The sequence below is a fragment of the Pseudopipra pipra genome, chromosome 20 (assembly GCF_036250125.1).
Source record: "Pseudopipra pipra isolate bDixPip1 chromosome 20, bDixPip1.hap1, whole genome shotgun sequence".
Lineage (NCBI taxonomy): Eukaryota > Metazoa > Chordata > Aves > Passeriformes > Pipridae > Pseudopipra > Pseudopipra pipra.
Genome location: NC_087568.1, coordinates 1,097,914 through 1,118,275, shown reverse-complemented (window position 1 = coordinate 1,118,275; position 20,362 = coordinate 1,097,914). Strand labels below are relative to the sequence as shown.

The window sequence follows — 20,362 nt, the reverse complement described above, 5'->3', positions numbered from 1 at the left end:
CAGAAAGCAGGTGGCCCAAAACCAAAACTGGGGTCCCGTGTGTCCCCCCAAATCTGCATCCCTGCAGTGACCCTCCAAATTATTGAAAAATGAGTTTCCTCCACCAGGGTGCTCTTCAGGTGAAAGTAAACAAACAAAAGTGGTGGGGTGGGCAAAGCTACTGGGCGATGTCTGCTTTTCCCTCCAATGCTCAAAAATACTTGCCAATGTGAGAGAACAAAAACAGCCACGGGGAAGAAAACCAAACCCCAGCCTCTTTCTTGACTGTGCCAATCTTGCAGAAAAAAGCTACCAGACCACAAAAGACCATCTTTAAGATAAACACACAGAGAACCTGCACTCTGCACCCTGTTCTCCCCTTCTTTCAACCCTTGGGTAACTGCAATCCCATGTTCTTGTACACCAGTAAGGCTGGGAAGCTGTCTGAGAGACAAAATATCCTGCTGCCAGATGCTCTTTTTTCATTCTAACACAGTTGTTTTTCTCTTCACTTGATAAAGTTAAAATAAACAGTCTCTGGGGTGACTTACAGGCGTCAAAATTGGATTGGCATACAAACTGTAGAGCAGTTGGTGGTGGGGAGTCTGGGGAAAAGGAAACAGCAGGTTTTAGCTAGAGGGGACAACAGCTTTATTTCCCTCTTGGTCCTTGACAACTAAGCAGATGTCCTGCAGTTATTGTTTTACCTTCTAGTAATATAGAGCCTTTCCAGATCCTCCCAGGTACGCGACTGGCTCTCTTGCAGATGTGCAGGTACATCTCTTCCCTGGTTCAAAGCCACCTGAGTGCACCACTAGCTCCATCTATTGCTGGTTAATGGCTGGCTGGGAGTCAGACAAGACCTTGTTTCTCCCTCTCAGCTTTATAGGATACCTTTTTCCAGTCCCGTTTATGTGGATGGTCATAAGATTTTCTCTGATCATCTGACATGGGCTTTTTTCCACAGCTGCTGTGCTGTGAACTTTGTTCCTGGGTGATGCCCTTTGCTGTAGACATGGGTGTCACCTTTGTGTCCTCCAGCTGTGCACCCCGCAGCCCTGCAAGGGACAAGTTTTTATCAGAGCTGGCCGGAGGCAACACAAGCTGTCCAGAAGCTGAAAACACTTACATTGCTTCTGAACCCTCATCATGGCTGTGTCTGGTGCTTATTCCAACATATTCCTATGTTGGAATACAGTGCATATTCCTAGTTCCCAAACTAGCCAGCAACTCCTGTAATGTCCCAAGGTGAACTTGTGTTAGGAGTGGAGCCAGGCAGAGATAATCACTGAACTGGAGAATAAATGCACCATGTGTCTCTCCTGTTCCAAACCACTCTAATTTCAAACATCTTGCCTCAACAACGATCTGTTAACAAGCTGCAAGCCAAGAATCTGTCAGAGAATTTAAATACAATTCTGACAAGATCAGAACTAGATAGACTCAAACTTTACCAACCTGTGGCTAAACCAAAGCTAATCGAGTAGGTGTTTGCCCAGGTCAGGACAGAAGGGGATCTCACTGGGATCTTCTTCATTGCAACTGAAACTTCCAAAAGTAGGAGATTTATTTGAGATATTTAAATTCTTTAGAGGAAATAGAGTTGACTTCAGTCCAAGAGCGTGCCTTCATTGCTCTGAAAACTGAAAGAAGAGGTTGAAGCTGGGAGCAGACAAGTAGTGCAGGCAAGGGTATGGTGCACTGAGATGTAAAGCAAGTTCCCAAGAGTTTCTGAAAGAACCATTTTATGAATGGGAAAAGTTGCTGGCAAAGGTGTAAATGTAGGAATAGTCTGTGTCCCTCCAAGGGAGGGGATAAATGAAGCACCTGGGGAGCCCTTTTCTTGCTTTCAGGCAAATTATAAGGGGCTGGAAATTCAAGAGGGCCAGCGCTGATCTTGTGCTGTTTCTAGCATTATGATGCTCCAGTCACTGTGGCACTATCTCTTGTCAATGCTGTTTAGAAGTCCCTGAATTTCTGGTGGCCTTTGACAATTACAAAGGTCCTTCTGTTAGTAGTGTTGGAATCCACTTTCCAGCTTTATTTAGGTTCTGGCAGAACAAGCTGGGGAAACCTCACGAGTTGGAAGAGGAGGAAGAGAGTTTCAGGTATGAAGAGGTGTCTGTGCTGTTCTCAGAGGTGCTGCTGTGTGTCAGTAAAAGGGATGTGAAGTGGGGAGTCCATTCAGACTGGGAATGTGCACTGGAACTGACTGAACCCCAAAACTGCAGAGGCACCCAGGGCTCAGCCGGACACAACGTGCTTCCTCTTTCTTAGCGTCTATGTTCCTGTAAGTCGATGTGAAACTGCTTATGCTGGTTGTTTGTAGACCCTCCTGCCTTGTGACTGGCATGATTGAATCCAGTAAAGAGATGGTTTCTGTACTGCCAGGTTCCTGCAGTGAAAACTTGGGCCATCTGCTCGCTGGTCTGTTGCGTTTGCAGTCGCGTGGTGCTGCCGCGCTGGCTGCAGCTCTGCTGTTGTGCAACAGCCACGGATGGAAAGCTTTATCCTTTAATGGGAAAAATGGGAAAGACAGATGCAATCTGGCTCTAATATTATTCTTGTACTTTTTCCTCTCATCTCTCAGGAGCTCTCTCACTGCTGCCTTTCCTCACTCTGTCTGAGCACCAGAGCCCCTCTTTCTCCTTGATAAAGCAGACACAGTCACTGTCCCCCAAAGCGAGCTCCCTGCCTCAGGGTGTTCCTCAGATCTCCAGAGGATATAAAGCATCTCTCCATGATGTTTGTGACCTGAGCCCATGCACATCAACACCTCACAGGAATGACAGTTTGTGGAGTTTTTGCTAGCTGTGATTCCAGGTTCGAGGAGACGCACAGTGGATGTCTGGTTAAACCACCAAAACACCTTTATTGGAACACTATGGAAAAAAGAGAGATTTAGTGTTTCAAAGAGGATCAGCACCAAATGCCCTGTCTTGCTGGTAGGAGGATGGGAGATTTAGGAGTAGTTAGGAACTTGAGATAAAAAAAAAAACACCAAAAAGATGAATAATAAAGGCAGCTCCTGTTTTTTCTATTAAGTTTCTAGGCTACACAGATTGGTTATAAATGATGGCACTAAATAACCAGCCGTGCCCAAGCTCCCTGAAAGGCTCTGTAATATCAGCAGCTGATGTCCCACTGTGCAGGGACACAATTGGGTCTGTTCCTCCAGACAATACACCTGTCACTGGAAACAGAAAGCTGGCAATTAGCGGGGAGGCTCTGTGTTGGGCTTTCATCCCAGACAATGAGAAGGGCCTGGAAGAGTGAGATTAAGGCTGGCATGTCCACATGAGATTGTTGAAACAAACCTCACTGAGACTTGGGGGCATTTAAGAAGCAAAAACAAGAAAATAAAACCCTGGTTAAATCTAACTCTACAAAAAAGTCTAGAAAGCAAAATAGCACTGGAACAGGATCCTTTGCCTTAGAAATATAAGTCTGGAGTTGTGGAGGAAACTTTCTTCTCAGCTGTCTTTTCAATGTATCATAGAAAATTAAACCAGGTGGGGTTCTGTGCACCAAAACTGCAGTGGGAGTTCTGCTCAGCCAGGGCCAGGACTAAGCAGCAGCCTCCACAGAATAGATTTTTGACCTAACTAATGCAAGTTCTGTGCCCTGGGCTATTCTCCATAAGTGGCACTCTGACTGTTTAAAAGTCTCCCAAATTGCCGACCCTACAAAGGCCCTGAAAGCAGTGCAGCAGCACGGGCAGTGTCAGCTGCTTCTTGTACCAGCCCTGAGCCTGGCAGGGAGCAGCTGCCCACCTCAGCCATTGCAGAGTGAGCTGTTAGGAGGAACTAATTTGGTCAGCAAGTATCAAACTTTTTTTGTGTTGGTACAGGAGTTCTACCAACACGCAGGAATCAGGGAAGCCAGAGGAAAATTAGGCAAATCTTTTCCTTACTATCAATTCCATCTCCCCAGGCATGTGACTTTGGATTGCCTCATGGCAGAGTAGTGTCTGTGTGTCGTCAGTGGTTGAGCCCACGCTGTGCTTTGAGCAGGGCACAAAGCACAGGCAGAGCCACCCCCTGCAAAGCCCCTGCACGGCCCCTGCTCGTGGGTGGCTGAGGTGTGGGTGCTGTGCTGGAGGGAGGTCACACCACTGCTGACAGGGGCACGGGAGGGTGAGCACTGCAGGCAGAATTGTGCTTTTTCTGTGCAAGGAGGTGACCTGGTACAGGCAGGCTCTTGACCTGCATGTTGGGTCACTCTGGCCCCTTGGGGAGGTATTGCTCTGCCTGCCTGTCACCTCATGCCCTCTCCCCTCGGCTTTCTGGGGGGAAATATCCCTGACCTACCAGGCTTTTGATGTGAAGCCTGTACCATCAGGAAGTTTGGTCAACCCTGATGTGACAGGCTTGAAAGGTGAGGGGGAGAGGAAACTAAGAGAACTAGACAAATAGTGGCATTGCCAAACGTGCAGATGCCTAGCCATAAAATCACATCAGCTCAGGCTTTCAGTGTGCAGAGTGAGGAACTTGTTTGGATACCTGAAGAATTAGCTTGAGCACATGTCTTCTATGTCCCTTCCTGCAGAGCTGTGAACGGGAAATGGCATCTGCCATCCAAAGTCCAGCCTGTGCACTTGATGACTCCCACTTCTCTGGTCAGTGGTTGCTGTGCAGCTACAGACCAGTCTGCTGGGCAGGGTGTGTGTGGAGGTCAGGTGGTGACACTGTGCCTTTGTCCAGAGGAGCTGGAAGAGTTGTCTAGATTTTTCCAGACACTGCTGCTTCTGATAACTCGCTCCATGTGAGAGTGTTAATGTGTGTTAACAGCTTGCTTGGAGTGACAGGGATGGGATGTCCTGCACTGACAGCTCCCTGTCAGCAGGAACAGCAGGAAGTTGTGCCATGACCAGAGCACTGCAGTGCAGGGTTAATTGCTGCTGGAGCACTGATGAATCTTCTTTTGGGAGAGCTGGCCTGAAGGTCCCACAGGAGCAGAAACCAACAGCCTTTCAGCCAGCTGGACTCCATGGGACAGCAGTGACTGCTTCATTCTTCTTTCTGAATAGTAAATAGTTGGGCAGTCAAATATGGTTTATTAGGATGAAGACTCCATGCTTTCAGTTCCTTGCCTTGCAGAAACAAAGAGAAACATCCATATGCAGATAAATAAAGGGCCCATGGGAGCTCTGAACTGCACTGCTGGTACCAGTGTGAGGCATCAGCACCAAACAGCAGCTTGTGAAACATTCAGATGTGTGGAAGTGTAACATAACTGAGATACAGCAGTTATGTGACACACTTGCACAGCCCCAGTACTGGGGAGGGAGGTAAAAGTCTGCTTCTCTTCTACTGGTGCCTTCTGAGCCAGCACTTGTCAAAGCCTGCCTTGGCTCAGAACCAATTCTAATGCAAAGTTTGGGTGACATAAACTCTGTGAGGGGGAACTGGAACATCTGTTTTGAGCAGTAAAAAGTGTGGGGAAAAAAGGCTGGAGGAGAATAACACCTCCAGCTGGACTAAGGGATTGCTGTTTTGAAGCACAGCTCTGCAAGGGACAGGCCTTCCCACGAGCGGGTGATCCCTGACACACACCAGGCTTTGTTCCATTTCTCAGTGCATCTTGCTCAGACACATGGCTTTCTACTCCACTTGGCAAATATTTGATTTATAAAGATTAACATGTTGCTTGCCCATGTGCTGGGAAGCTCTTCCAAGGGTTGTGTGAAAGATGTGCCTTAAGGGTGGCAGCTCAGGGTTTACTCACTGTTAAGGGTAACACTCCTTAAAATGCACCTGAGCTGATTTTTTAAATTGCCTGCGTGTAAACAGAACTGCAACCCACTCCAAACCAGGCTAACCCAGAGTGACAGCATCACCCAAACAGTGCTACACAACTTGCCCTCTGCTCAGCTGCTTGTTAGAGAGATTTACCAGCATTAAAAGTGCATTGGGATTTTGCCATCTAACCATCCCGAGGTCATGTCTGCCTGCCAAGGTCTTCATGCACTGGATGGAGACCTCTTAACTCTAGGAACTCTGTTCTTTCTCATTTATTTTGAGATGTGTGAGTGGAGGTGACTCTGGGGACCGCAGTTGCCCTGAGGAGACAGCTGACTGGTTGGATGGGAATTACTGCCGATACCACGAGGAACTGCCAGCACTGGTGGTGACGACTCTGCTCCGTGGCAAGGAGCAAACATACAGCAGTGCCCACATGCGCAAGGAAACCCTCTGGAGAGCTGGGAAGTCTAAAGGAATTGTCTCTCAGGCCAGGCACAGCACCCACTTTCTGGATTGTGCTCTTTGGGGCCTTTTCAGTGTGATTTTTGGTGAGAGCACAATGAGATGCCAGCCATTGGCTCCACTTGCTGGCTGTGACCTTTTCTTTGAAATGCCAGTGACGCTTTCTTGCCATGGTCTCTAGAGCTGTTCCTGATGCCAGCCAAAGCATCACGTCTTATTTGAAAGCCCAGGATGTAATTATGGAAGTTAGTTCAGATTTAAATCCAAAGAACTTGTGTAGGTGAGCCTGGAGACTTGGGTCTCAATGCAGTGATCATAGGAACTTTCTCTTCACCTTTCTGCATGTACACAGAGGAAGGTTTATTTGTACATACAGAAAACAGTAGTGGGGCCTGGGAGCTGGATGCTATTTCTAATGCTACCAGAAAACTGCATTTTGTGCTGTTACAAAAGATGATTCATTCTGTCTAAGACACAGGCACAAGGAACGTACTTTACTGTCTGCTGGGAAATGCTAATTCTCATTAAACCTAATCCAGTACTAAGTTTGAAATAATTTTGTACTTTCCTTCCAAAGATGCTTGGTATAAACTTGGGCTCTGCCTCGTGCCATTTGTTCCCTCCACTGCTGAGGGAAGCAGGATCCAGTTTTGGCCAAAGCAGGGGGTACAGAGCCCTCTCCTGTGCTGCCATGCTGTCCACAGGCCTTTGGCACTCCATGCTGCGCTGTCCAGGAGTGCCAAGCTGTTTCCCAGCTGGCAGTGGTGACTAAGCAGCCCAGAGCAGCTGCCTCCAAGGTCCATTATTCTGTGGGAGATTTATTGCCGAGAGCAGAGGCGTTGGGATGGGATAATTGCCTTCATTCCCAGGCGAAGACCCTGAAGAACAAAGGACAGTTGCTGGTGAATCCATAGTGTGATTCAAGCATTCTCTGGGAGGGGAGCAGTGGGAACTGTGTTCCTGTTGCTGTAGCAAAAGTGAGTGGGCTTTAACTGAAAGAGCAGCTCTGCCCTGTGAGGTGGGGAGCACCACAGCCCACGGGGGTGACCCGGACCCTCCAGCCTTGGCATCCTTCCCGGGGTGCTGCGGGCCCTGGGGCAGGGAAGCTCTGGAACACTGAAGCTGCTCAGCGAGGACATTACACCAGGGACACACTGGACATCTCCTGACCTGTCCCTCTTCCCCTGCCCTCTGGGCTCTGTGGGGCTCCTGCTGCTGTGCCGATCCCTGGTAACTCCTCCGCGCCCTGACTTCTTTTCCAAGACCATGTGCCACATTTCCTGGGAAGCTTTATTGGACACTTCCATGGAGCGGTGACTGCCTGGGAAGCAGATCCCGGTGCTGCTGGGGAGGGTTGTGAGTGCTTTGCTGTTAGTCGGGGCGCAGGCGTCGGGAGCGGGGTGGGCTGGAGGGGCGTCCCGGGGTGGGATGCGGGACGCGGGGACAGTGCGGGATGCGGGTGCGGTGACGTGCGGGGTGGGGGTGCCCCAGCCCCGCACCGCCCTGGAGACTCGGTGTCGCCGTCCCGCCGCCCAGCCCAGCCCAGCCCCGCCGGGCCCGCGGGGGCGGCGGGGCGGGCCCGGGGCGGGGAACGGCGGCGGCTTTTGGGAGCGCCAGACCCGGAGCAGAGCGGAGCCGGGCGGGCTGTGGGTGCGGAGCGGGGCGCGGGATGCTATGCGGGATGCAGGATGCTGTGCGGGATGCAGGATGCTGTGCGGGATGCAGGATGCTGTGCGGGGCGCGGGATGCTGTGCAGGATGCAGGATGCTGTGCGGGATGCAGGATGCTGTGCGGGATGCAGGATGCTGTGCGGGGCGCGGGATGCTGTGCGGGATGCAGGATGCTGTGCGGGATGCAGGATGCTGTGCGGGACGCAGGATGCTGTGCGGGATGCGGAGCCGCGGTCCCGCTCTCGGTCTCTCCAGCCCCCGGGGCTGCTCTCCGCCGCCCCCCCGGGCTCTGCGCTGCCCCGCGGCCGCACCGGGGCTCGGCCCTCCCGGGCTCCCCAGGGCAGTGCCAGACCCGGGCTGCGCTGGGTCACCGGGCACACCCCGCTGGGTCACTGGGCACGCCCCGCTGCCCTAATTTTCCTACTCAAACCGGTTTCCAGGTTTCCTCTGATCCGTCTTGATGGCCCTCCCTGGGGAAGTGCAGACCTGGGGCTGCAGGTGCCGGGCTGAGGAGCCGGAGGTTGGCGGTGCCGTGTCTCCGTCTCTCACCCGTCAGAGAGGGTCCTGGAGCCGTGTTCAGTGTTTCCAAAGTCACTGCTGAACTTTGGAAGACTTTGTGAACGCAGAGCCCGGGCTGCAGCCCTGATCTCCTCAGTCCCTTAGCAGCAAAGTGCTTCAGTGTGCTTTTACTGCGCACGTGGGAGAGCCCTGCTGAGAGCAGAGATCACTCCGGGCTGCGGCGCCACTGCCCAGAGACAGCTTTAGAGCTTGTTTGCATTGCCAGTTTCCATCTTTGTGTCTTTATGTACCCTCATCTGTGACTTTACTAGGTTTTTTACTGCCATAGCTCAGGGTTCCCTCCCCCTGGGGCAGAGATGGGGTGGTGGGAGCTCACTGCCAAGCCCTGGCCCTGGGCAGCTCTCCAGGACGGCTCCATGGTGCTGGGCTGTGTGTCTGGGCTCATGGAGGCTGGACTTACTGCTCTGCAGGGTCTGTTCTGGTGCTCTGGTCACGCAGGTTTTAAAAGCGACAAGAAAAACTGCCAGTGATGCAACACCATTTAATGATGCCATTTATGGTGGCTTTTTTATTTGGTTAATGCAGATGAAGAGCCTCTGTGAACTTGCCTGTTCATAAATATCACACATCTGTATGCTTTATGCTTAATTATTTTGTATCCTGCAAACAAATGTTAAACTGAGACCTTGCATTCTTCAAGAAGAACTGGGAATTCTTTGGATGGGATACTACCCAGGACAGGTATTTCAGAGGGAGTTGTCTTCTCTTTTTTGATTCAAGCCTTTCTGAGGAAAGCAGCTTTGTCTGGGAACTGCCTTTCTGCAGAATGCTTCTGTCTCTGCGATGCATCTCCAGTAATATTTTGTTTATTCCAGCAAAGAGTGAAAGCTTTCCACATGGTCAACATGTTCAGGAGAGATCTGAGACTTGATTCCTGGTTCTTCAGCTTTCTGGTGAGTTTTACAGTAATTTTTATAATTTCAGTATTTGAGATAGTATTAATGTTTCTGTGAATGTTACAACTCACCCTCTCCACCAGGTCAGTCTGTCCAGGAGTCTCCTTGCCTTTGCGGCCCTTGCCAAGAACCAGACTTCTAAAGGTTAGTGTTTTTATCAGCATTCTATGTGTTTACAAGCAACATCCAGCACAAAGAAATAAAAGGTGTCCAGTGGCAGAACAGAAAAAGAAACTTTTTCTGTTTCCCTGCTTTGTGCCTGAAATGCTGTTTGCAGAGCTGAGTATTTGCCAGGCTGTTTGCTCAGCTGCTGCTCCGTGTGCCACTGCAACTGCAAACAAAACAGGTTATTTTGTGCCTGCAAATTGCATCTGCAAGTGCAGAAGCTGGGAGGAGCTGGGAATTGGGGATAAAATGAGAAAATTAGTTTGTTCATAACTGCTTTAAACAAGCTTCCCTGAGGGCCATCCCTGGGCAAACCACAGTGAGCTTTTCCTTTGGGCTGAGCTCGGCATGGTTTGTGTGTCCCACAGGAGGGGGCCCTGCTCCAGCCCTGGGCCAGGGGGCTGCTTTGGGAGCAGGCTCTGAGCTGTCCCTCAGTTTAGGTCCAATATAGTCTGAGCTTGTCTGTCCCACTGAACGGCCCAAGGGCTGGATGGGAAGATGAGCTCCTGCCATCAGCTCCTCCAGGATGCACCAGGCAGTGTTTGTAACTGCCTGGGGATGCTGTGAGAGACTGACCCCGTGTGTGGCATGAAGGTGGCTTGGAGAGGCTTCCTGTTTCCCCACATTATGTGTCTTTCTTCAGGTTTTGCTCCTGTCACGATTGAGACCTCAAGACACACATACGAGTATGTGGCCACTGCCTTGGACTGGTGGCATGCTGACAGGTACTGTGAGCAGCACTTTGCTCAGCTGCTCTTTGAACCCCAGCACAGTGAGCAAGATTCCTTCAGCAAACTGCTGCAGTCCCACCACATCACAGGTTCTGTCTGGCTGAAGGAAAGGGATGGTGTCCTGCACAAACCAAAGAGGAGACGTGAGTATAAGTGGATATGGGCTATTTGGACACTTGTTTCTTTACTGCTGGATTCAGAAAAATCAGACTGGAAAAGTTTTCACTTGTTTTCTACTGTGACTTTATTGGCCCTCGCTTCTTCCCTCATGCTGACTGAAATGTCTCCTTCTAGGAGGCCACAGCGTACCAGTCCTGGTGTTCAGAGACAAAACAGACACAAAGTACGTGAAGGTGCTCTCTGACTTCCCAGCCCTGCCTGCTGTCACAGCCTGTGCCCACCTGCAGTGGGACACCAGGACCCAGGAGATCGCCACCATCTTCTCCTACGCTGTGCCAGCTTTCATCAACGAGTTCCAGCTCCGGGGCTTCATGGACGAGGAAGGCTTTGTGCGTTTTGCTCTCATAGTCCATGGGCACCATTCCCCGTACCTGCCCGTGTTCCATGCCGATGGACAGTGGCATCACTTCTGCGTGACCTGGCAGCAGGAAAACGGGACCTGGGCCATCTATGCTGATGGGAAAAGGAGGGCATCTGCCAGTGGTTTGTGTGCTGCAGGACCAGCTGCCCCCCAAGCCATCTACGGCCAGGGGACCTTCATCATTGGGCAGGACCAAGATTCCCTGGGGGGCACCTTCAGGGCGAAGGAGTCCTTCAGTGGGAACATCACTGACTTACACATCTGGCAGAAAGTCCTCAGCACGGAGCAGATTGAGAAGGTTCGGTCGTGCTGGGTCACAGAGCAGGACCTTGTGTTTGGGTGGAGCTCAAACGCGCTGGAGCTGGAGAGCTCTGTTCAGACAGTGACCACCCAGCTTCTCTGCCCAGGTGAGACTCACTACCCTCACTCAGCACACAGGGACAGTCCGAGAAACCAGTCCCATCCTTAGAGAGGGAATTTGGTGCAGTTGGTAGAATGATACTTCTCCTTGGGGAAAAAAAGCAGCAGCACATTAAGAGCTGGGCTGGATGTGTACAGTTTACAAGTTGTACTTGAAGTCACAGTCATCACAAAACCCTTGGTCACTGGAGAGCCCTGCAGTGCCCCTGGCACAGACAGCTGCTCAGATGTCCTGAGCTAATAATGGGATTCCTCTTCTACTTCCTTGGCAGGGATGTTTTTCCCCAGGGTTTGCAGCCAGTGCTTCATTGCTCTGCTGGGAGGGAGGAATTGGGCTCTCAGCCAGGCTGGGGGGACAATACTGATCAGTCACGAACTCAGGACCTGGCACTGCCCTCTCCCAGTTCCCTCTGGAGAGGGGGTACCAGCTGGGAGCAATTTCTGAGCCCAGTCCCGGCTCTGCTCTGCTCTGGTTCTGAGCCCACCTAAGGAGCAGCCCACAGTGTCTGTCATACTGGGCTTTGTGGATTGCTGCAGGATATTGCTGTGGATACCTGCTGGGGATGGCATGTCCCTGGGAGACCTGGCCCTTCTGACTGTGTGTGTTTCCACAGGGCCTGTCGAGGAGTGCCGAGTTTTGGAAGTTGGCAGCAGTGGATTCAGTTATGCATCTTGTTTGCAGACTTTGCCTTTCATCTGTCAATACAGAAAGGGTACAGCATCTGTTAGTTATTTATTCCACCGCACGCACTCCTGGAGGTCCAGGCTGGGGTGATGCCCAGGGTTGGGAAGGCCTCATGACTGCTCTGAAGGGATGACATGCAAACCCTGCTGTAGTTGGGACTTTGCTCCAGTTGCCTGTGCTCTGACAGGAGGTTTTGCTATTCCCCAGCTGAGCAGTGGTTTTACACATTCCATGGCTTCTGGATGCAGTGCTGTAGAGTGCCTCCCAACCCAGACATCTCCAGACTCCTTGGCTGGGGGAATATGGGGGAAGGCAGAAAAAGGAGTGTCAAACTGTCTGTCCAGATGGGATCTGGTGCTAGAAATAAAATACAGCTGTGAAGTCTCCTTGTCCTGCCTGTCCTGCAGACATAGCCACCATCTGAGGACCATTCCCCAGGCTTTGAACATGGCATGTGTTAACCACACTGCTGGACAGCACGGCAATGGTTTTGCTTCTGGTTCTGTTTTGTTCTCAGATGCATACTGGCAACTGAAAAGAGCCCAGCTGGAGTCCAGCCACTCACTTGTCAGCCATGTGAACACGCTTGCAGCGAGGTCTGCGGTGAGTCCTGCAGCCCCAGCAGTGGCAGGTGACACCCAGAGCAGGGAGAAGCTGTTGGGGTGGACGTGCTGGCACCTGCTGCTGTTTGAGGTCACTTTGCCAGCAGTTGTGCCTGTGACCTTTTCTGATCTGCTGTTGGAGATTGTGACCAGTACAGCTGTAACTCATGCTGTGAGCAAACAAGCAAAGTGTTGCTTCAGGTGACTTGTCCCGCCGAGGCTGGGAGCCTGGACAAGGGATCCCTTCCCCAGGATATGCCTGGCTGGCCAGACGGGTGTTCTGGCACCAGCAAGGGCATGAAGGGAATTGCCAAGGCACAGCTGATGGTCAGGCAGAGTCAGGGCTCTGCACTGAACTAAACCATCTTTTCCATGGCAGGTTCCTGACAGCGTCTTCACGAGTGGTGTCCAAGACATGAACCTCTCTGTGGCTCTTGGTGCTCTTGATGCCTTGGCAACGGTTCTGAGGGAAGGAGAAATGTCCACGCTGGAGCCCTCTGACCTCCTGGAAGTGCTTCAATTGCTAAAGCAAGTTTCAGATGTGGAAGTGCAGGAGGGAGATGACCTGGAGATGTTGGAGCAGTTGGGCCAGTATTACATGGAAGTGACTGAGTTAATCCTGGAAGAGCAGAATACTGGGACGTGGTCGTCGGTCAGCCAGGTAATGGTGTCACCAGCAATCTGAATGCCATGTGCTTATTTAGTGATTTATTTCCATGTTGGTTTAAGGGCTTTTTATAAAGACTAGCAAATTTCTGTCATTGCCAGCCTTGTCTCTTTGCTGAAAGAACTGGGAACATCCTGTAGGGAAGAAATCACAGAAGAGCAAAGCCAAAGCCTTGAGTCCCAGTTTCTCTTTTTTTCTGCCAAGGACCAAACATTTAAGAAAACCCTTGTGAGCTGTGGGAAGGGAGAGCTGGCAGTGCAGGTGCTGGTTTCCATTGCTCTCTCTCTGTGTGCAGGTTGTCAGAGGGCCCATGGCTGTTGTTGAGCTCTGTGACAGAATGGTGTCACTCTTAGTCCCACTGCTGACTGCAGAGAGGACAAGGATCACAGTCCAGCACAGGAATATTGGTGAGTGGCACTGCTAGAGCTGGGGGGTATCTCACCAGGACCCAGATCAGTCACCCTGTCTGGTTCCCAGTCCAAGTCCACTCCTCCTCTGGCTCATCTGTTACTAACTCTACAGCCTGCTCCCCATTTCCCTGTGCAGAGTGGCACAGTGTGGGGGCACCTCTCACATGGGAGAAGCTGAGCCCAGATGCACATGGTTTGCACTGAAAGGGACCTGTCTGCTGTCGCTGTGGGTCTTGGCTGGGGTTGTAGTGTCCTGGTGGTACTTTGCTGTAGCAGTAGCTCTGGAGGAAGGCTGAACCCTGTTTCAGCACCTGATTTTACCCCTGCCCAGGGATGGAGGTGAGGGAGCTGGAGCTGAGTGGGCAGGAGCTGAGTGATGAGTCATACGTGGTCCAGACTGTCGAGAAGGGCAGGCATGACTTCATCGAGGTTCCTGCAGAAGAAATGCAAAGACTGAAAGCCAGAGGTTGGTTATGACACCTGAGCTTCCCTGGGTCTCCCCTTGGGACTTCTGCAGCACCTTCCTTAATGGCACAAACTGTTTGCCCTGACATGTGGTCTGGAGAAGTGTGGGGAGGGGAAGCCCTTGGTGACAGGGAGATGGGCTGTGGGGGAGAGATTATCTACAGCCTCTCTACAGACACGGCTTGGAGCTGAGGGTGTTCTGGCCTCCAGTATCACCCCCAGATTAGGGCAGTGGTGCCCAGAGCTGTGTGCCTTTCCCTGCCCCCATGCTCTGTCCCTCCAGGTCTCCGCAGGGTCACGATGAAGAACCTGTGGTTTGGCTACGGGGCCCTGCAGCACTGCCTGTCTGGCACTGCTGTGTCCCAGCACGTGGCTGCTTCTGACGGGGGATACAAGTGAGTGGAACACACCCCCTGCGCCCCAGGGCTGTCCTCGGCAGCACGGCAGAGCTCATTTCTAAGTCTGCATTGAGTCTCTGAGTCCCTCGATTTTGGGGTCACCTCCACCCTGACCCACCCCAGCTCTGGTGCTGCCTGTGTGTCGGGGTGCACCATCGTGTCTCCTGTGTGCCTCTGGTTCCCCTGGGGCGACCAGCTCTGCTGGGATGGCTGGGCACTGCTGCAGGGTCCCCTCTGGCTGGGGCAGAAGGCGTCTCTGGAGGTGGTGGCGCTCCCGGAGCGGCGGGAGCTCCGAACACTAGGTGGGGATGGCCACCCGCACATCCCCGCACATCCCCGCGCACCGGCGCCTCCAGCTGTGCCCGGCTGAACCGCCCGGGATGCTGCAGTGCCTGTCCGCGGGGTCACCTCCCGCGCCGGGGGGGTTCTGTGTGCCGGGTGTCCCAAGGGACACTGTGCCCCGTGCCCAGGCGGCACTGACGCTCTCCAGCAGTGATCTGTCCTGTGGGAGGTGAGATCCCATTTGCTCAGCACGCCCTGTGCTTCCCGTGCCTGTGAGCGGCATCCTTTCCCTGGCAGGTACGTGAGCACTGCGGTGGGCACTGCTGTCATCTCATCCACGCTGCTCTGCAACTACCAGGAGATCAGCACGTCCGTGCGCTACCGCCTGCGGCACCGAGCGCAGGTACCGGGGAGGGGCTGTGCTCCCCCCACCTCCAGCACCCTGTCTGGGTACCCCGGGGAGGGGCTGTGCTCCCCCCACCTCCAGCACCCTGTCTGGGTACCCCGGGGAGGGGCTGTGCTCCCCCCACCTCCAGCACCCTGTCTGGGTACCCCGGGGAGGGGCTGTGCTCCCCCCGACGTCCAGCACCCTGTCTGGGTACCCCAGAGAGGGGCTGTGCTCCCCAGCCATCTCCAGCACCGTGTCTGGGTACCCCGGGGAGGGGCTGTTCTCCCCAGCCACCTCCCAGCAGCCTGACCCGGCTGTTCCCAGCCATGGCTCAGCACCCCAGAGCTTTGGGACTTCGGGGTGTCCCATGCCCAGGGCTCTTCCCCTGACTCCTGTGTCCCTGGGGAGGAGTTTGTTCTGTGCTGGCAGAGCCTGTTACAGCCCAGTGAGTGAACTGCACCCATCTGTGTGCAGCCACATCTGTGTGGCTGTGTGACCTCTCTCCCCTCTCTGCCTGCAGGACCTGCCTGATATGCTGGTGTGGCCCATCTGTGCCTTCTGGAACTTCAGCCTCAGGTGCCTTGTTTCAGTTTGGGTTCCCAGATTTATGAGATTTTATTTCCACTGGAAAACCAAACACCACAATATAAATGTAATGGTAAGAGTAGGGATCTGGAATTCTTTGCCTCCTTTGCACGCTGACATCCTCTGTCTGCTGGAGCAAAGTGCTCCCCTGGGAAGGTTTCCTTTGGGGAAGTCACTCACAAGAGAGTGACCTCTAATGAGGTATCTATAACTAAAATGGAAAGCCCTAGTTAATTATGATGGTTGCCTGTGACAAAGAAGAGTTGGTCCAAGATATATGGCCCAAAGACACGCAGGACTCCCAGCCTCATAAATCCTGCCTGGCACTGGGATGTGTTTTTGCTGAATGTCACCACAGTGAGAACACTGAGGCTGTGATATATTATGGGTTGGTGATTAAGTCATTCAAGAGCAAAAAACCTCCTTACGGTCCCAGACTTGTAACAGGCATGGATCAGTTTGGGGAGGGTGGGAAGAGGGTGTTTTTGGAAGCAGCTGGTTACTGTCCAAACGGTCCCACCAGCGCTGCCCTGACCCTGACCTTCCCGTGGTACTGGGGAGGCTCAGAGGGGCAGTGCTGCCAGTGGGGACAGAGCTGCCTGCTGCAGCTGTGGTCCCTGCCCCAGAAATTCAGATGTGGATCTTTGCTGATGACTTGGACAGGCTGGCTTGTCCTGAGGACCCAGAGACCAGTGGCACCGCACAGGGTTTGTGGCAGGCTGGGCTGGTGGACGTGGTCAGACATGCCTGGCCCAGGGATCCTCTCAGTGAATGGGCTGTACAGGGAGCTCTTCCCAGAGCTGTGCAATTACTGGATTCTGTTTGAAGCTGTGGTGGCTGAACTCTGCTTTTTAATGCACAAATTGACACTAGATCTATTTTCCTTTGCGCGCCCGCTGGATAAGGCAAAGCTGCTGAGACACAGGATGAGCCAAAGGGAAGTTCATATTGAGACCTGTCTCTGATACCCTCATCTTCCTCCTTTCAACACTCCTTCTTCTGGGAGAATGAAATTCCCTTCATGCCTTGGCCCTCTGTGGCAGTGGGTGGTAATTTCCGTGTGTTCTCTCTGGTTTTGCTGCGTTAGCCCAGATGCTGGTGGGATGTGGTCCACAGCTGGCTGCTCTGTGGTGACGTCTCTCCAGGACTCCACTGCCTGTTTTTGCAACCACACCACGAATTTTGCCATCCTGCTGCAGGTGTATGAGCTGCAGGTATGTGAGGAGCCTTTCTCTGCCACCCTGTGGGGTGGATGCCAGGACTGAGAGCAGTCTGGTTAATTCAGATGGGGCTTTGTGCCTTCTGTTGTTTCATGGCTGGAGCAGATGACCGCCAAGGAGGAGTTCACACTGCAGACCTTGACTTTTATTGGATGTGGAGTTTCCTTCTGTGCCTTGATAGTCACCTTCATTTTGTTCTTGGTGGTTCGGTAAGAAAAGTCTGGGCACTTGTAGCCATCTCTGTATTTTCTGCTTGGTATTTTACTTCAGAACCTTTGTCAGGGGAGTGGTTGGAGAGGGGGTGCAGCCCTGATTGTTTCTGTGGAGATGCTCATGTGAGCTGTGCACACACCTGGGTGCTCGTGGCAAGATTTTTATCCGTGACTAACAATGTTTACCATAAAAGCTGCTCTGCTAGAATTAATTTTTATAAAATAAATGAAGCAAAGACTGTTTCTTTTATTGCCAACCATTCTGTGTCACTTGGTTAGCACGGGGATCTGCCTTGTGAGCACAGCAGTGGCTCCCTCCAGTCTTTGCAGTGAGTGGCAGAGAGATCACGGGTCACCTGGGCAGGTCTGCACAGCCCAGCGAGGGCAGGGAGGACGTGGGCACCCCTTTGTCTGGCTGCAGCTCAGGGCTGCCCTTCTCCTTCCTCAGTGTCCCCAAGAGTGAACGGACAACAGTGCACAAGAACCTGATCTTTGCATTGGCTGCAGGAGAAGCTCTGCTCATGTTAAGTGAGTTGGCCAAGAGCAACCAGGTGAGCTCAGCAGGAGTGTCCTGTTCCACCAGCAGGGCCAGGCCTGCTCCAGCACCACTGTCAGAGCAAACAGAAGCGTAAACCCTTTCATTAATTACCTGTAACTGGCACCTAGAACTGTGTCTCTGTGTTTATATATACACTGTGCAATCCCTCAGGAAATTCACCGCTTTTCTGACACTTCGTTTCTGACCAAAAAATCCTTCTGGAAATTTAAGTAGTTATAGAACAGCAGCACACAGTTCTGTCCCCTTCTGAGTCCTCTGCCGTGTGATTTCTCTCCAGGTGCTGTGTTTCATGGTCACTGCCTTCCTGCACTTCTTTTTCATGGCAGCCTTCTCATGGATGCTGGTAGAGGGGCTTCTCCTCTGGAGCAAGGTGGTAGCAGTCAACATGAGTGAAGACAGGAGAATGAAGTTCTACTACGTGACAGGCTGGGGTATCTGCACACTCCTCTGCCTTGGGTCCTCAGGAAAATGTTCTTTTTCTTTGTCTATTGAAAGTTTTAATAGGAGAGATTCCCAAATCTTTGCTTTTGTTTAATATGAGAGCTGGGTGCCACTGCTCTGCAGAGGCTCTCTTGAGTTATGTGTCAAATTGCCAGTCTTAGAGTACAAGTTAAACAGCATTTCTGTTATTTTTCTAAATACAAGAGTTGAACACAAAAAAAAGGAAGGGCAGATTTATGGTATATTCTTGTTCTTGGAGAGCATCTCTACTGTCTGCTAGTAATTAAAATATAAATACCTTCCTGACTTACCACCCTTTAATCTGAGGGAGCCCTTTAGGGACATAGAATTCATTTGAACAAGCTGACTTTTGTATCACAGGAGCCTCTGAAGGTCCATGCTCCTCACAGAGCACACGCCTCGTTGGGCACTGGGCAACCACTTCAAGTATTTTGGATTGTTTTATGTCTTTGATTGTCCATTTTGTTAAAAAAGCAATCCAAAGAGTAAATTGCTTTGGTCAGGACTCAGGACTTGGAATGCTTTATACCTCAGAGAATGATGCTGACAGCTTGTAAATCCGGCCCTGCAGAGCCAGGACAGATTTCAGCTGCAGGGAATTGATGTTGCTCGTGGGGTTTTGGAGGCTCCTGCTGGAGCGTGTCTGGTCACGGGGGCTTTGAAGCAACTGTCTGGTGCACAGTGCCCTGTGTGGAGCATCTCTGCTTTTCCTGGGGTTTAACCTGTGGTTTTTTCTGCAGGTCTTCCAGTCCTTATTGTGGGGGTGACCCTTGCAACTTCCTTTAACAAGTATGTGGCAGCAAACCACTGCTGGCTGAACATGCAGACCAACGTCATCTGGGCCTTCGTGGGTCCTGTGCTCTTCATCCTGGCTGTGAGTGCCAAACCCTGCTGGGAAGGGGTGATTCCTTTGGGTCTGGTTCTAGAAAAGCATTGCAGAGATAGGGGTGTCAGCACCTGCTCAGGGGTGTAGCTCACAGGGCTTGTGCCTGCTGCTTCCATAGGAAAAATGTTGTTATGCTTTATACAGACTTTCAAAACACAAATAAATCTCTTTAATCAAAGCAACTTTTTGATAGGAAAAAGTGCTTGAAGAAAATTTTGCTGACCAGTTCTTGTGTTGGCTGTTCAGTTAGGAATGCAGATAAATGTGTAGGCTGACTGTGACATTGCCTTAGCTAGAGGTCTGATTTAATTATGAGAACATCTAAATCCTTGAAGTAGTGTCAATACCTTTATACAAAACATAGCAGAGAAAAGGGCAGTGTTTAGGAGATCCTGAATAGACACTTAACAGGGAAGACATTCCGTAGGAAAAGTTTCAGGATAAGTTTTCTAGATTTCATACGTGTTTAAATAGCTCTGTGAAGTCTTTGGTTCACTGCCTTCTTGGTACTGATACTTTTCTCCCCGAGTTCTGACACTAACTCCCAGCAGAAAATGTCTCCCCTGCTGGAGCTGAGCCCCTGTGTGCAATGGCTCCTCCCTGGCAGGTGAACACCTTCGTGCTGCTCCGGGTGGTGACGGTGACAGTGTCCAGTGCTCGCAGGAGGTCAAAGATGCTGACACCCAACAGCAGCCTGGAGAGCCAGATCGGAGCACAGATATGGTGAGCAGGGAAGGGGCTGCTCTGGCTGTGAAATATCTGAGGCAGTGATAGATATACGGAAGAAATTCTTCCCTGTGAGGGTGGTGAGGCCCTGGCCCAGATTGCCCAGAGAAGCTTGGCCAAGTGAAAGACTGAGTTGTGGGAGTCAGGGCAGAAGGGATTCCCTCCCCCAGGGTAGCTGTGCCTCACCCAGAGGCAGTTTGGCTGCTCTAATGCCTGTGCCACTGAGCAGCCCAGCCAGCACCTTCTGCCTCAGAAATCCGGTGCTGGACTCCATCTGCACTCACACTCCTAAACCTCACCCCTCTGGGATGGGAGACCCTTGGCAGTGCAAGCCTGGGACTTGGTGGGTTGAAAGTAAGGCTGGTGGGGGTTACACACAGAGGGAATTGGGCAGTGCAGACTTCTGTAATCAGTCAATATTGAGAAACCTCTAAAAAACTGCTGCTTGAGTGATTCCTTTATCATCCCCTGTGAATCTTTATTGTTGTTTGCTGGCGCCGGATACCCCTGCTAGACACGCATTGTTCCCCTGTAGCATAAATAAATTTTCCCAAATTTACAGAACCACAAAGATAGAGCATTGCTGGAGGGCAGGGTGACATCCATATACAAATAAAACAAATACAGA

General features: G+C 51.8%; 1 protein-coding gene across 2 annotated transcripts in view; it reads left to right on the top strand.

Moving 5' to 3' along the window:
- The first annotated feature begins 8,240 nt into the window (after window positions 1–8,240).
- Window positions 8,241–20,362, top strand: part of ADGRD2 (adhesion G protein-coupled receptor D2) — a 24,671-nt gene continuing 12,549 nt past the window's right edge. For both annotated transcript variants that reach the window (XM_064676520.1, XM_064676519.1), the window contains exons 1-18: window positions 8,241–9,327; window positions 9,414–9,474; window positions 10,139–10,369; window positions 10,521–11,174; window positions 11,802–11,900; window positions 12,390–12,475; window positions 12,854–13,135; window positions 13,437–13,548; window positions 13,883–14,017; window positions 14,300–14,411; window positions 14,994–15,099; window positions 15,605–15,660; window positions 16,757–16,883; window positions 16,995–17,098; window positions 17,550–17,652; window positions 17,938–18,091; window positions 18,863–18,996; window positions 19,616–19,731. In XM_064676520.1, the coding sequence (XP_064532590.1) occupies window positions 9,271–9,327; window positions 9,414–9,474; window positions 10,139–10,369; window positions 10,521–11,174; window positions 11,802–11,900; window positions 12,390–12,475; window positions 12,854–13,135; window positions 13,437–13,548; window positions 13,883–14,017; window positions 14,300–14,411; window positions 14,994–15,099; window positions 15,605–15,660; window positions 16,757–16,883; window positions 16,995–17,098; window positions 17,550–17,652; window positions 17,938–18,091; window positions 18,863–18,996; window positions 19,616–19,731 (2,729 nt within the window). In that variant the 5' untranslated portion in view covers window positions 8,241–9,270. The remainder of the gene's footprint in view (window positions 9,328–9,413; window positions 9,475–10,138; window positions 10,370–10,520; window positions 11,175–11,801; window positions 11,901–12,389; window positions 12,476–12,853; window positions 13,136–13,436; window positions 13,549–13,882; window positions 14,018–14,299; window positions 14,412–14,993; window positions 15,100–15,604; window positions 15,661–16,756; window positions 16,884–16,994; window positions 17,099–17,549; window positions 17,653–17,937; window positions 18,092–18,862; window positions 18,997–19,615; window positions 19,732–20,362) is intronic.